Source organism: Heteronotia binoei, chromosome 5 (genome assembly GCF_032191835.1).
Source record: "Heteronotia binoei isolate CCM8104 ecotype False Entrance Well chromosome 5, APGP_CSIRO_Hbin_v1, whole genome shotgun sequence".
NCBI classification, from domain to species: Eukaryota; Metazoa; Chordata; class Lepidosauria; order Squamata; family Gekkonidae; genus Heteronotia; species Heteronotia binoei.
Genome location: NC_083227.1, coordinates 102,182,493 through 102,197,020, shown reverse-complemented (window position 1 = coordinate 102,197,020; position 14,528 = coordinate 102,182,493). Strand labels below are relative to the sequence as shown.

Sequence of the window (14,528 nt, the reverse complement as noted above, 5' to 3'; positions counted from 1 at the left end):
ATCTCAACAGCAATGTCTCCCTCACACATCCACAGATTCCCCTTAATGAATGAACAGCTGCTGGGCTGATTAGGAGCCATTGCATTTCCAATCAGAAACTTGCCCCTTTTCTGCTACTGCTGTTCTTTTGCATCATGCTTTTAAATTATTTTATATCTACCTACCTACCTACCTATTCGTAGAGCTTTGGGGATATATACTGTTGTGGAGAGCAATGCAACTACTAAGTTTGCATATTGGGAGGAGTGCATATAGGGGTGACTGGAGTAAAAAAACTGGGTGCTGGGTGGAGCAGTAGCCTCGTCCTTTGTCTCTCCAAGGACTGGCGTGCTCAGGTTTCAGCTGAAGAAGTTTTTGTCTGGTGTGGGCCCTCCCTTTTTGGAAATCCCTTCTTCTGGAGGAGGTTAGCCCCAGACCACCTGCCTAAGAACTGGGGCTGGCTTCTTCTCTTGGATAGTGAGGAGGAAGGCCTTGAGGACTTTCCTTCCCACTGGAGGCCTGATTCTGAGGGACTGCAGCTGGACCAGCTTCATCAAGAAAGCAGTACTTCTGAAGACACTGACTACTGGATCTTTGTCTGGGAAGGGAAAGTAGTTTGGGGGTGGGCTTAAGGCAAGGTGTGTGAATGGAATGGGGCTTTAAGAAAGAAGGTCTTAAGCCTTGAACTCGTCCTTATCCCCAGCACCCGGGTTACATTTCTGTCTGAGATATAATTCATATTCTCACACATACACAAATGCTATTAACTCACTGATATGCTGTACCCAGCTGAACATAGTGGAAAGCATCAATCTTCATCAGAAGGCTCTGAAAGGTAAATAGGTTTTACACGTGAAAACATTCCTAGAGTTTTTCTGGGATTACAATTGATCTCCAGGAACATTTAATAGTTTTCCTGGAGAAAAATAGCTGCTATGAAGGGTGGCCTCTACAGCATTATAGCCCACTGCAATCTTTCTCCTCCTCAGATTCCAACCCAAAATCTTCGGGAATTTCCCAACTTGGAGCTGGCACCCCTATATACCATGTTTACTCATTTTAAAGAACCTAACATACAAAAATCCAAATGAAATCTCACATGTTATCTTTTAATGACACAGAGCAAGTCTACCATGAATTACAGCTGTTGGATGGGGCAGGATTGCTTCTAAATCCCCTGTAGCAGTGAAAACCAACACTCTGTCAATCCCAAACACACACACACCCTAGCAATACCTTTGCATCAGCAAGAAAATACTGCAGGCACAAGAAGAAGAAAAAATGGAAAGGAGTAAAAGTTAGTCAGGATGTAGTATAAATAAAGCCAGTCAACACTGGGAGTCAATGGGAATGAGCTAGATGACTGCTTCCTACATCTTCCCAACTCCAGTAATCAAGAACACAATTCCAATTTATTCAGGAGCCCATCTGTCACATAATAGGGCACCCCAGCCCTGGTGGAGAAGGGGTAGAACATGGGCACTGCCCTAAGCATGACAGCGGCACTGTAACTGGGTAGATGGAGGCACCCTTGAGGTCAGTGAGGGCTTGGCAGGAGGCACAGACAGGAGCAAGTACAACCAAGACCAGTTTCAAAGGGAAAAAAGATCTACTCAAAGACAAAGGTCTCACTGGGAGAAAAGACCTACAGTAGCAGGTACAGGGCTGCAGGAACAGAGCAGGTATAGGAGAAGGATAAACAAGCCCCAACTTAAAGAGGTAGTGAAACAGTACCTGGCTCGGACTTTCTAGGAATTGGGAAAGAGACCAGGCATCCCCTGGCACAGAATATATTGCACCCCCCTATTATGTCTTGCAGCTGACAGGCATAAGAGCCCTGCAGGAATAAAAAAAGGCTAGCTATTCCATTGTCCTGTAGTGCTACTGGAGCTGAGTTTGCAACTGAAGTGGTTCAGCAGAGTTATTTCTTTCTTTTTTTTTTAACTCCCCCATTTCAGGCTTTTCCTAGGGGGTACACTTTCTTCCAATAGCATAATATTGAACTACAGTAGGAGGGAAAAGGTTACGACTCTCACTCCATTGACATAAATTAAAAATGCAGCTTGAAAACAAGAAACACGGGGTGGGGGGGGTGGGGAATGCCATGAACACTATTAAATTACATTCCTTGTCTTAAGCCAAATAAATTTCCCATTTCTTTCACTGAAAGTCCCCATCCTTACTTACATTTATTCTTCCAAGAGCAGCCATAATGTATGGAAAATTATTAAATGACTGTATAAATATTTCAAGTGTACCTTATGCACATCATAATGCAGTCCTCTTATGGCAAATCCTGGAATGTATTCATATTTCCTAAGTTCTTCTGGGTACTGCAAAATATTCCACAAAAAGTTATTAGTGTAGTTCATCTTACGTGAACATATATGTGGAATACATACAGTTAATGACAGTGGTCTCTAATCTGGAGAACTGGGGTTGACTCCCCATTCCTTCTCCGTATGAAACCTGCTGGCTGACCTTGGGCCAGTCACAGTTCGCTCAGAACTCTCTCAGCCCCACCTACCTCACAGAGTGTCTGCTTTGGGGAGAAGAAGGAAATGTTATTGTAAGCTACTTTGAGCCTCCTTAAGGTAGAGAAAAACAGGCTATAAAAGCCTACTCTTTATATATTAATTTCTTCAAAGTCCAACAGGATTCTAGAAGACTAGCACAGACTACCAGAGAACAGAGTAATACTTGGAACATGCTCTGTAATTAAGCTCATCAAGTGATCTTGGGTTCCTTTTGGCCTAATCTATATTACATGGTGCTGCAAAGATAATGAACTAGGAAGTATGGGGGGGGGCATGTACACCACCATGAACTACTTCCAGGCTGGACTGAATAGAAGTGCAATAAATAAATGAATAATATCCCTGCAACCAATGCAGGAGTGTCAAACATCTGGCCCAGGGGCCGAATCAGGCCCCCAAAGGATCCCTATCAGGACCCCGAGCAACTGGCTGCCATCTGCTTCCTTCTCCCTCTCTTTTGCTTCCTCCTGTGTAACACCTTGCTTTGCAAGGCTTGCTCAATCACATAAGAGCTACAGAGCAAAACCACTATGCTCTAAGCCTGGGAAAACAATGAAATGGCATTGCAAGCTTCTCCCCCGCCCCTGGTCTACTCAGATTGGCAATGGCTCTCCAGTGTAATATCCCCCTTTGGCTGTGGGTTCCCAAGTCAGAGTATTCACTAGGCTCCAGTTCCAAAGTCCACTGACCACAGACAAGCTGGCTCGAAGCATCAACCCTTTATTTGCAAAGACACAACTCCAGGAAGCTTCAGCCAGGCTATACGAATGCTGAAATAACATAGATAAAGTTGCCAGGAAAATGTGGAATGGATTTTCCATTAAGGTTTCTGGGTCCTATCTATCTGGGCACAGAGACCTTAATGGAAAATGCACTCCACATTTTCTTTGCAGCTTTGTTTTCTGCTGCAGCCAAACAAGGCAGAAAGAGCAGGGAACTTTGGCAGCCTTGGAGCTTCAAAGGGTGAGGACAGGAGTGGGAAGGAGAGAAAAAAGCCTGGTGGGCCTGATTAAAGCCCTGGGTGGGCTGGTTCTGGCCCATAGGCTGGACGGGCATCTGGGGCGGAGGGTGTCAGAGCTTCCCTGAGCTCCTTGGAAGGATGACAGGATAAAAATTAACCATGTTCATTATCATCTGTTATATATGTACAGAAATCAACTGAGGTTCAAATACGCCTTACTATTTTGGAGTCTTTAGGATACAGTGCTCCTGACTTTTTAGTTGTACCTCTCCAGCAATAAGGGCCAGAGGTTGCATGTCTTAACATTGCATCAGAATGTCTCCAAATCAGAATGCTTATGTGTTTATATATTGTTCTCGATCAGAAAGCTAGCATGTAAACACTAATATTGGGGAAGGATTGCATACTCAAACTGGACTTCAGGTCCACACTAGAAATCACAATATAATGTGCTCCTTTCTTGTGGGATGTCCTATAATCTTCAAGCACATATGCAGAGGCACTTGCCTCAGGATCACCACCATGACGTGCTTTCCTGACCTGCTACAAGTTGAGTAGCACAGGGATAAAAACATTGTTTTAATTAGGAGAACAAAAACAGTGACATGAAGGCACATTACCTTATACTGTTCAATTAGGATGTCTCTGGCAGTGTTGAATATCATTGAATGTAACAGATTAGAATACTGTGCTAATGTGTAGTCATAATCAAAGCCATAGATCTCCACGTCTCCCAGGCTGATCTCATTATTTGCATAGATAGCTGCTGGATTAAGGAGACTGCAGACACCTGGTGGGAGAAGATCTGGAACAAGGAAACAACAATAAAAATGACATTTTGATCTGGTACCACATGGCATAGGGACACAGTTAATTTAAGAACACAGTGTTCACTTTCCAGTCTCAATTATAAGGGACAATAATTTCTACTCTGATAAAAAAACATGTTCTACCCTTAAGTTACGTTCATAGCCCTTTGTCAAAAATACTCCCCACGAATTCTTATTAATCTTTGCTCAGTATTTTTTCAACATATATACCAAATCATAATTTTTTGCAAAGCTGATTATGCCTGAATTTAGTTGGCAACCATTGGATGTTACAGTGCAGCTTAACCTGGCAAGTTAAGCCAGCCTTGTTTCAGAAAGCGGCATCTAGCAACCTTATGGTTTTCAATGCTGAGAGTAGATTTCGCTAAAGAAGACAAATTCCTATGCAGCATCATGCCTGAGAGCCATCAAACATCTGATGCTGATCAACAGGCAGTAGTTTTCCCATGACTCATAAGTAGAAATTAATGAATGCAGTAGCAGCATTGGGGGGGAAATCAGCCCTGGGAACTGCTAAGAAATCTCAGTGTTCTTCCATGTTGAATGACATAAATAAAGGGCACAACCCTGAGAAGGAAGCAACATATCTTACCCAGCACACCCAGCAACAATTTTAGATGAATGCAATGATGGAAAAATGTTATGTGAATCATGAATGGAAAGTAGTGGCTATAATCAAGGAGTCACCAGGCCAGAAATTACTTCCTCTATGTGGATGCATTCCCAAGATCACAGTGGTTTTCTACTGAGGGATTTCCAAACTTGACTGGAACGATCCTATTATAATTTAGTGGACATGCTTTTTGGTACAATCATATTAGTCTCAAGCAATTGAGGTCATTTATCAGATGATAGAGGTTAAGCATATCCTAACATGGTTAAAAATCAGTTTTGAAGGTAAGTAGTATGGTTCTGCTACTAGAAAACTGTTTGATGACTGAAATAAAATCTGTCATAACTGTGGAAATGTATTTTATTCCTTCTGCAGTTTCTTAATGCCTGTTGAATGGACATAGAGACTGTTGTAACAGACAGGCAACTGATGGATTAGGTTCAGAGGAACTGGTAGGTTATTTCTAAGCTGTTTTAGAAGTTTACTTTAATATATGGAAACAAGGAATACTTGCCTGCATCTGAAGTAAAGAGATCCCAAATTTACTTAACAGATTATTTGGGTCCTTTCAAAGTTTGCAAGTAAAAAATTAAGTGTTACCTGGAACTGCAACAACTATTTAAAAAACACACCTTCTTTAGAGCCTTTATTATTCTCTAAACACTTTAGCTATTCCATTCATGAAGATACATTTTGTATCCTTTTCTGTTCTGGATATCTCTCTTTTGGATGAACAAGAGATTGGGCTGAAGTGAGAAAGCAGGACTGTACAAGATACTGATCATCTTCAATTTCCCATGCAACTGGCAAGGTCATAGCCAGGCAAAGAAATACATTTTGCCAGATAATTAGCAACTGTTGAAAGCGCACATTAAAGCACTGTTTGATTCCAAAGGACAGAAAGAAGAATCACAGAGTTGGAAGGGGCCATACGGGCTATCCAGTCCAATCCCCTGTTGGATGAGGAAGTAAAATGTCATGAGAGCAAAAACAGATTCTGTAAAAAGACTGCAATTCATGGCACATAGAACATTCAGAACTCCACATTCTCCAAGTTCTCAAGCAGTTTTCAAGACAAAAACAAAACCCCACCACTTTGCTGACTAAGACTGCTTTTTCCAATCAAACAAATCCATAGAAAAATAGGGCAAACTTTTGTCAGAAGTTGCTACCACTGGAATCCAAGTGGAATCTACATCAGACAGCTAACAGCAAAAAAAAAAGTTAAATATTTACAAGTAGTTCCACAGGCAAGGGTAGGATATAAATAACAAGGCATAAAAACAAATTAAGGTCACAAGAGCCATAGAGAGTTTCACACTAAGATGGCCAACATGGATCAAGCCAGGCTTACAATAACTGCTAAAGCCCTAATGCATTTGCACTGAAATAAACCTAGCTGCTAATTATAATAGCCAGTGTAGTGTAGTGATAAAGTGCCAGACTAGCATCTGAAAGACCTGGTTCAGATCCCCACCATCAGGAACAAGTTCACGAAAGTTATAGCTTGAGATGGCACTGCTGTTTGTTTTGCTGGCATTATTATCCTTGCTCATTAATGATTCATTATTATAATGCATTTATACAATGTACTATGATTGTATACATGAATATTAACCCCATTGATTTCTTTATCTAATTAGTATTTTGTGGGCTGTGGGATGTTCCAGGCCTGCAGGTGGAAGAGGAGCACAATGCTAATCTAGTCTCCCTGGGTAACACTGATAGGAACCAACTGAAATGGGAAGAGTATGTAGAATGTGACCTTAACGGGAAGAAACACTGAGACATGGAAAAGGACTTTATATTAATTCAAAAGTCTTTTAGTGGGCACGGGAAAAGGAGAGCCATTATGTTGAAATCTATAAGTGTTAAGGATCTGCCAATTCACTTCATTCTGGCAAGACTTGGTCTTGCAATGTATGCCATTAATGTTTACATCGAGCCTCATCAGTTAAGCTTCTTTTGAACCAACCTAAGCAGCCTCATGATTGAACTTGGGCAAAACCTTACACCCGCTCTACCATGGAAGCATGCTGGATGACCTTGAGCTAGTCACATATCCTCAGTCTAACCTATATCACATGGTTGTTCTCAGAACTTCTTTTGTAGAAAATGCTTTAGCAGCTATTGTAAGCCTAGCTTGATCCATGTTGACCATTATTAGGCAACACCCCTGATGTCACCATTGTTTCACACAGGGCTTTTTTGGTATAAAAAGTCCAGCAGTAATTCATTTGCATATTAGGCCACACGCCCTGATGCCAAGTCATCTGAACTGCATTCCTGTGCACGCCTGCTCAAAAAAAAAAAAATCCTGATCATTGTGAGGATAAAACAGAGAGAGGGATAGAATGATTTTATAAGCCCTTTGAATTCCCACTGAAGGGGAAAGGGGGTTATAATTATCTATCTAAATAAACAAAATTTTAATAAATTTTGATAAGAAACAGAATACAGTGGTAATGTTTTAAAACTTTAGAACTGTGAAAAAGAACTTTAATTTCCCCAAGCATTACAGGCTGAGCTACACAAAAAGAGGGCTGAAAATAAAGCCATCTTGTTAAAAAAAAATTCAGTAGGGAAATTACATCTAGAGACCTCTATAAGCACATTATTAGAGTTGTTATTGCCGTATAATCATACAACAGAATGAGTTCCTCTATTTCTATTAGGGGTATGATCATGAAAGTATGGCAGACAACCAGTGCCAGTCTATGCAGACTTCCACCCTTCTACACCCATTGAAGTTATGAGGTAAAGAGCTTTCCTGTGGGTCACTGAGTTTGAACAGTTTCTCATTGAAATTAATGGGCTTAGAGAGGTGAGACACTTATTAATGGACTTAAAAGGTTGAGAGATTTATTAATCTGTAACGCATCTATTTTACGTACTGAATTTATTTCCATACTGCCAGCTCACTTAGAGACCCACTTTAAGCATCATACAGGAGAAGCAACAAGCTTCCCTGTGGGGCACTGTGCTTATCCAGTTTAACATTTAAACCTGGCTACTAGCTGCAGAAAAACCAACAACCTGGGATCACCTACAAGTGTCTTTTGCCCTGCCAGCATCTCATTAAATCAGCATAAGAAAACAGAGAGAAGGGAGGATTTTTTAAAATGAAGATATTTGAGGCGGATTTAAATGTGACGAATTCACCTGTGGACTCAGTGTCTCATTTAAACTGTGCTGCAGCCCCTGTAAAGTAGCTGCACATTCTTGAAAGCTTGAGCTAGCTTTGCACAACAGAATTATGCCTGGCTGCTTAAGAATAAAGGTCACACTGAGGCTTATTAGCTTTGAAGGGAAGTACAAGTTCTTTATTGGTGAAGAACTCTATATACTGGACAGGAAAGACTAGCAATCTATCAAAGCTAGGATGGAGAGAGATTGTAGGAACATGGCCTGTCCTCATAGCAGACATAAAGATGGAGAGAAAGAATGGACGAATTCAGAAGGAAGAACTTCTAAGACTTAGCATTCTGAGAACAGCAGCTGAGTAAACTGAAGGAAAGGTTTGGGAAGAGCCCTATCTAGCCTTGGTGCCCCCTCTGAAGTCCTGATGTCCATGTTAGCATTAAGCAACACTGCACAGTGCATTCCTTCTAAAAATTCTTTGTTAGCAAACTAGGTGAAATGTGGTATTTCCAGGAAGTTTTAAGCCTGGGGAGAGGGAGACTGGGGTTCCCCCAGGTTTTTCTAGGGAAAACAAATTTTGAAAAATTAATATATCCAGTCCTTACTTTCTTAGGAAACCTAAACTTATTTCGCTGCTCTAACATAAAATGTATAATAACTTACTTAGCATATAAAATGACTTATTTGTACAGAAAATAGTCTCATATAGTCATATCAGGCAGAACTACCAATCTGGATATCAAGTTAAAAACTGAAAACACTACACTGCTTATTAACATACATGATACTAATTACTGCCAAAAAAAAATCACTATGTAAGAAAACACAGCGTTAGGTGATTCCTCTGTATATAGTAGACATAAATTTAATTTCAACAATATATTGACACTTATGTTTACAGCAGAGGAGTCAAATGTGTGGCCTGCAGGCTTGATCTGGCCCCCAGGGGGCTCCTATCATGCCCCCCCCCCCCCAAGCTGTTGTCTGCTTCCTTCTTCTCCTCCTGGTTTCTTCAGTCACAATTTTTGTGTTTCTTTTTGCAATGCAGCCAAGCAGAGCAGCCTCCAGATCATTCCCTCTTCCCCCTCTTCAACCCAAGGAAGGAGAAGCCTCAGCCAAAGGAGGAGCTTGGCTCTATAGTTCTGCTGTGCGATCGACAGAGCCTGGCACAGCTAGAGCTCTCTCAATCAAAGCTCACACTGTGCCAGGCTCTCAACTGCACAATGGAACTACAGAGACAAGCTTCTCCATTGGCTAAGGCTCCTTCTCCTTTGGGGAAGAGGGATGGGGAAAAGAGGGAATGAGAGGGAGGCTACTTTGCTTGGCTGCATGACAGAGGAGAAACACAAAAAGCACCTCTAAAACTAGCACAGTTTTATTCAAGGTAAGAGCTTTTTGCCTTGCCACAGTTTGTGTGTGCCTGTTAAGCTCGCTTTGCACTGTATTAATGCCCTCCTGATCCAGTCTTTCTCAGTAGAAAAGCAATGTAGACTACTCAGATGCGGAATAACAGTGAGCCCTCAGTGAGGTGGATTAGGCTGAGAGTGTGTGTCCAACACATTTCCTTTGTAGATTGTGGATTCTGAACCTAGGTTTCCCAGACAGTAGGTTGATACTGACTACTGTACATGGCTGTTTCCCTATTCTTGCACTGCCTCGAAGGAATTGTGGTTATTTCTCTGGGAATACTATAGTTCTGTCGATAAACACATAGCCCTCAGTCTGTGTCATGGTGCCTTCACATGTTCTTGATCAACCACAAAGCAGCTTATCTACAAAAGCTCACAATGCCCAGCCATTTCATGTTTTCCCCTAGGTCCTAGGACACTGAGCATGAGATTTCTGTAATGAATGTCAATAAATCAAAAGTAGGTTTGCAATTTACAGATACACCCATGAACAGCATACTCAAGATTGCTACAGCACAGACATTGTCTTCAGATTTTGATGCAATAATTCAGAGCAAGAGGTGCAAGTTATCAGAGACTGTTAAACAAAATATTGCAAGCGTGCAAATGTTCTAAGCATAATTTATGTTAAGTAAAAAATATATATATTTAATTGCGTTTGTGCCATTTATAAAATTTATATCTCCGCTACCTTACATTTTACAACACACATGGCCCAGCCCAACAAGGTCTCATTCATGTCAAATCCGTCCCTCATAACAAATGACACCCCTGGTCTACAGTATACAGAGGAATTATCTAATGCTACAGATTTTCTTCCATATTTTTTCATTTTGACTAAAACTTTGCTGGAGAAGTATTTCACTAATTCCAAATGAAAAAATAATCAACGGGGGAAACGCAGTATTCCTCAGAATTTTTTAATTGGAAAAACTGAAATAAAACCCCAGGGTCAAAAATACTTGTCCCCCCACCCCAAATTTCTCTCTCTTTTTTCTTGGACCTTCACATCAGCTCCCAAACCATAGCTATGGATCTTTGGTGTGCAAATGAAGCATGTGTAGCTGATTTCTCCAGCACAGTTGAGATACTAAACTGTGCAAAGTCATATGCACCGCCCTCTCCATTTTAAACCTTAATGCAACACAACAAAACCAGAGAGTCCTGTGTAGTCTAAAGGGTGAAAATATATAGTTATATATAGTTCACAAATCTGCTCATTTTTAAGAAGACACAAAATTTAAAATCTATACCATCTCACTGTTTTTCCCCTTCAACCAATTATGCCGTTCTTCAATGATGTGCTGATTGCCACAGCCACGGAGGAGGAATTTGTATCCCGCCTCCAAGCAGTATTACAGCGGTTTGATGGGGCGGGGTTGAAGGTCAAGACAGAGAAATGTGAATTGGGAGTTACCAGCAATGACTTCCTGGGGTACAAGGTGAATGAGCAAGGGATTCACCCGGCAAGGGACAAAATCAGGGCAATTTGTGATGCACTCGCCCCAAGGAACGAGGCGGAATTACAATCATATTTCGGACTTCTACATTTCTACCACGCCTTCCTTCCCCACAAGGTGGTGGTAGCAGAACCTCTGCACCACCTACTGGACAAAAGGGCTCCGTTAGTTTGGGGTCGCCGCAGTAAAGGACATTTTGACTTCCAACAGCTTGCTGGCGCACTTTGACAAGCGGCTGCCAGTTGTCTTGGCTTGCGATGCGTCAACATTCGGGATGGGGGCAGTCTTAGCTCATGTGCTGCCGGACGGCCACAAGGTCCCAGTGGCATATCACTCCCAAACTTTGCAAAAGCCAGAGCGCAACTATGTGCAGATTGACAAGGAGCGTCTGGCTATAGTTGCAGGAGTAAAGAAATGTCATGACTATTTGTACGGCTGGCCCTTCACAATACACATGGGTTGCCAGACACCCTTGTCTCGGACAACGGGACAGCATTCACTTTGGTCGAGTTCCAAGACTTCTGTAGCCAGAATATAATAAAGCATATAAGGTCGGCCCCTTCCATCCCGCCACAAACAGCCAAGTGGAGTGGATGGTGCAAGCTACCAAAGAATCGCTCCACCACATCATCCAGGGCGACTGGGAAGCCTGCCTAGCCGAATGCCTGTTCGCCCAACACTACACCCCTAGTACGGTAACCGGCCGAAGCCCAGCAGAACTGCTCATGGGTAGGAGGCTTGACACATTACTAGACCGCATGCACCTGGACCAGGCCTCAAACCTACAGAAGGTACCGGAGATGGTCCTGGCACCCAGAGGGTTCGACACAGGGGACCTGGTGTTCGCTAAAAACTTTGGAGGGGGAGCAGCATGGATACCAGCCCGAGTCTCCAGGGTACTGGGGGCTGTAATGTATGAAGTCACCTCAAAAGAGGGATTCACAATGAGGCAACACATAAACCAGTTACGGCCCCGCGAGGCACCAGAGGGCAGGGCAGCAAGCCCCGATGCCTCAACGGCCGACAGTCCGGAGGCAGAAGAAGCGACTGCCCCGGTGGCCGCAGCTCAACAAACACCGCGCCTCAAGGGGAATCGGAACATCTGGCTGGAGCCTAGCATCAGGAAGACCCCCGAACCACTGGCCGAGGCTCCAATGCTACTGGGCCCCCACTGCACCCAAGGCCACAGCCTCCCTGCCTGCGGCCCCAGAATTCAGAAGGCCAACATGCAAGCGGCGCAAGTCAGCGTACCTACAGGACTACGTACAATAGGGCTTGCAAACTTAGGGGGAAGGGATGTTATGTATGTGCCTTAAAGTATGTATTTCCTGCTGGCTCATTGGAGCCAGGAAAGCAGAGCTTGGGGACTGTATAACAATGTGAAGTGGGATCCAAATACCTGCCACCCTACACCAATCACAGACCACTGCCTGTCTGAATGAACCAATGGCAAGCTAGCACGGGAGATTAGAGTTGTATATAGATTTGGCCCACAGGCCCTTAGTAAGTCTTTTGTGGAAGCAGCCATCACCATATGCTGCCCCTAATAAAGAGCTGTCCACACTATGATCTCTTCTCTGCAATGCTTTAAATCCACTATATAACAACAAGATATTTATTTATTCACATTTCTATCCCGCCCTTCCCGAAACGGGCTCAGGGCAGGTCACATCAGGAATAAAACAGTTACATAAGTTCTAAAAGAACTAACTAAAACAAAACAAAACAGATCAATTTGCTAATTAAAAAAATCAGATACACAACAGCCAGATGATTTAAGGCACTAAACTGCGTCCCATCAGATATCAAAAGCTGATCAAGATGGATAGCTGTATCAGTCTGTCTGTAGCGGTAGAAAAGAGCAAGAGTCCAGTAGCACCTTAAAGACTAACAAAATTCATGGCAGGGAATGAGCTTCAGCTATTTGAAGCAGTGACTCACAAAACCTCATACCTCATTTTGTTATTCTTTGAGGTGGTACTGGACTTTAATCAAAATTTGAGTTAGTTCAGGTTCACATCACTCTCCTCTTTATACAAGACAAGACTAGCTTGAAAACAACACGTCTGGAAAAAGGCTAAACGCTATAGGCTGAACTCATTCTGGCCACAGCAACAAGCAGCACATGAACCAACACGTTCAGTTAAAGGCAATCAGATGGGATTCTGGCCACAGGGCTCCCACGGGAACCTAGACCACAGCTGCTGCATGCGTCTTCCTAATGCTAGTTTGGCCGGCTGAAAAGCTTCCTGGGACTTGACCCTCCGCCCCGAAAATAATCGCACATCGCTTTCAAGAAGACCCGATTTTGTGGGGCCACGCTTTAATGGTACACTTTGCTGAAGTCACGTTCAGAATCTACTTCTAGCAAACAAACGAAAGAGACGGACAAGAACCAGAGTCCCGGCCAAAGGCAGCTCTCACCGTTAACCAGCCTTTTCATTTCGTGGTACCTAGCCCACAGGTAGGACTTGGTGTCGATCCCCTCGACCGGACTGGGCTGGCTGCCCAAGAGAGCAGTTGCCGTTTTGGCCGCGGCATGGCCGGGTCCCGCCGATTTCTTGGCTTTGCTGCTTACAGAAGGGGGCTGGGAGGAATACCCCGCAGACTGATGCTGGTGAGCCTTTTGCTGGCCGCAGCCGACGTGCCCGTTTCCCAGCTCCGCGGCGCCGCTGCCTCCACCACAAGGACTGGCTTTAGAACAGCCGCCACTGTGGCTGGAAGAAGCGGCCACCAGCTGCAGGCTGGCACCGCTGCCCTTCCAGAGGCTACTGCACGCAGCCTTCACCGCAACGGCAGCCATAGGCTCGCTGCGCAGACAACCCCTTTCCAGGAGGCTCACAAAACCATCGCCTCAGCGACCCACGGAGCTCCCGCAGCACCTCCCACTCTAAGCGGTGGCCGCTTAACACTGAACGACTGGATCCAGCTACCCTCCAACACAGCCAGCCAATGAAAAACCAGCCAAAATAACCAATCCCGAGACCGGGACCCTCATCTAGGAGTCTTGCGGGTCGACGTACTTTCGCGACTGAATCATGACGCCCTCTGGGGTTTGTAGTCATGTCGAGCGCTTTTTACCTATGATTTAGGTCTGATCATTCTGACTCAAAAACTACCACTCCCAAGTATCCTTTCGCTCGCCTGACTGGAGGGTATTTAAAATGTTTACCGTGGTGATTCTTGTCCATCAGTCCGTGCAGTTTTGCGCCTGGAGAGAAAAACTCGGTAATGAAGGGGAGAGGGCTGAAGCAAGTATGTAAGGAGAGCCGAGTCAGAACTTAAAATGCCTCTCCTTTCCATTATTTCATTAACAACCAAAGATGCCAATAATCAACGCGCTAAGCATATGTGCAAACTCAAACTGTTCTGTTTTAAATTAATAAATTTTTGAGAAGCGTGATAATGAATCTCATGGTCCCGCCAGTTCCTTAGCCTCGACCTGTACCGACACCATACTTTTTTCACAGAAAAAGGTCACTCATTATCACTCTGTAATAATGTATAATCATGTAGATAGATCCAAGCGGGTCTGAAGCAGTTGAACAAAGCAGGAGTCAAGTCGTACCTTTAAGACCAACCAATTTTTAATTAGAAC

The 14,528-nt window shown here is 43.5% G+C and overlaps 1 protein-coding gene across 1 annotated transcript in view; it reads right to left on the bottom strand.

The window, feature by feature from the left end:
* The window catches only part of NT5DC2 (5'-nucleotidase domain containing 2), a 50,059-nt gene extending 36,164 nt beyond the window's left edge, over positions 1-13,895 (bottom strand). Inside the window, exons 1-4 of the mRNA XM_060239928.1 lie at positions 13,355-13,895; positions 4,098-4,282; positions 2,238-2,312; positions 752-807 (exon numbers count right to left, since the gene is read on the bottom strand). Of these exons, the coding sequence (XP_060095911.1) occupies positions 752-807; positions 2,238-2,312; positions 4,098-4,282; positions 13,355-13,733 (695 nt within the window). The 5' untranslated portion in view covers positions 13,734-13,895. The remainder of the gene's footprint in view (positions 1-751; positions 808-2,237; positions 2,313-4,097; positions 4,283-13,354) is intronic.
* Positions 13,896-14,528: the final 633 nt, after the last annotated feature.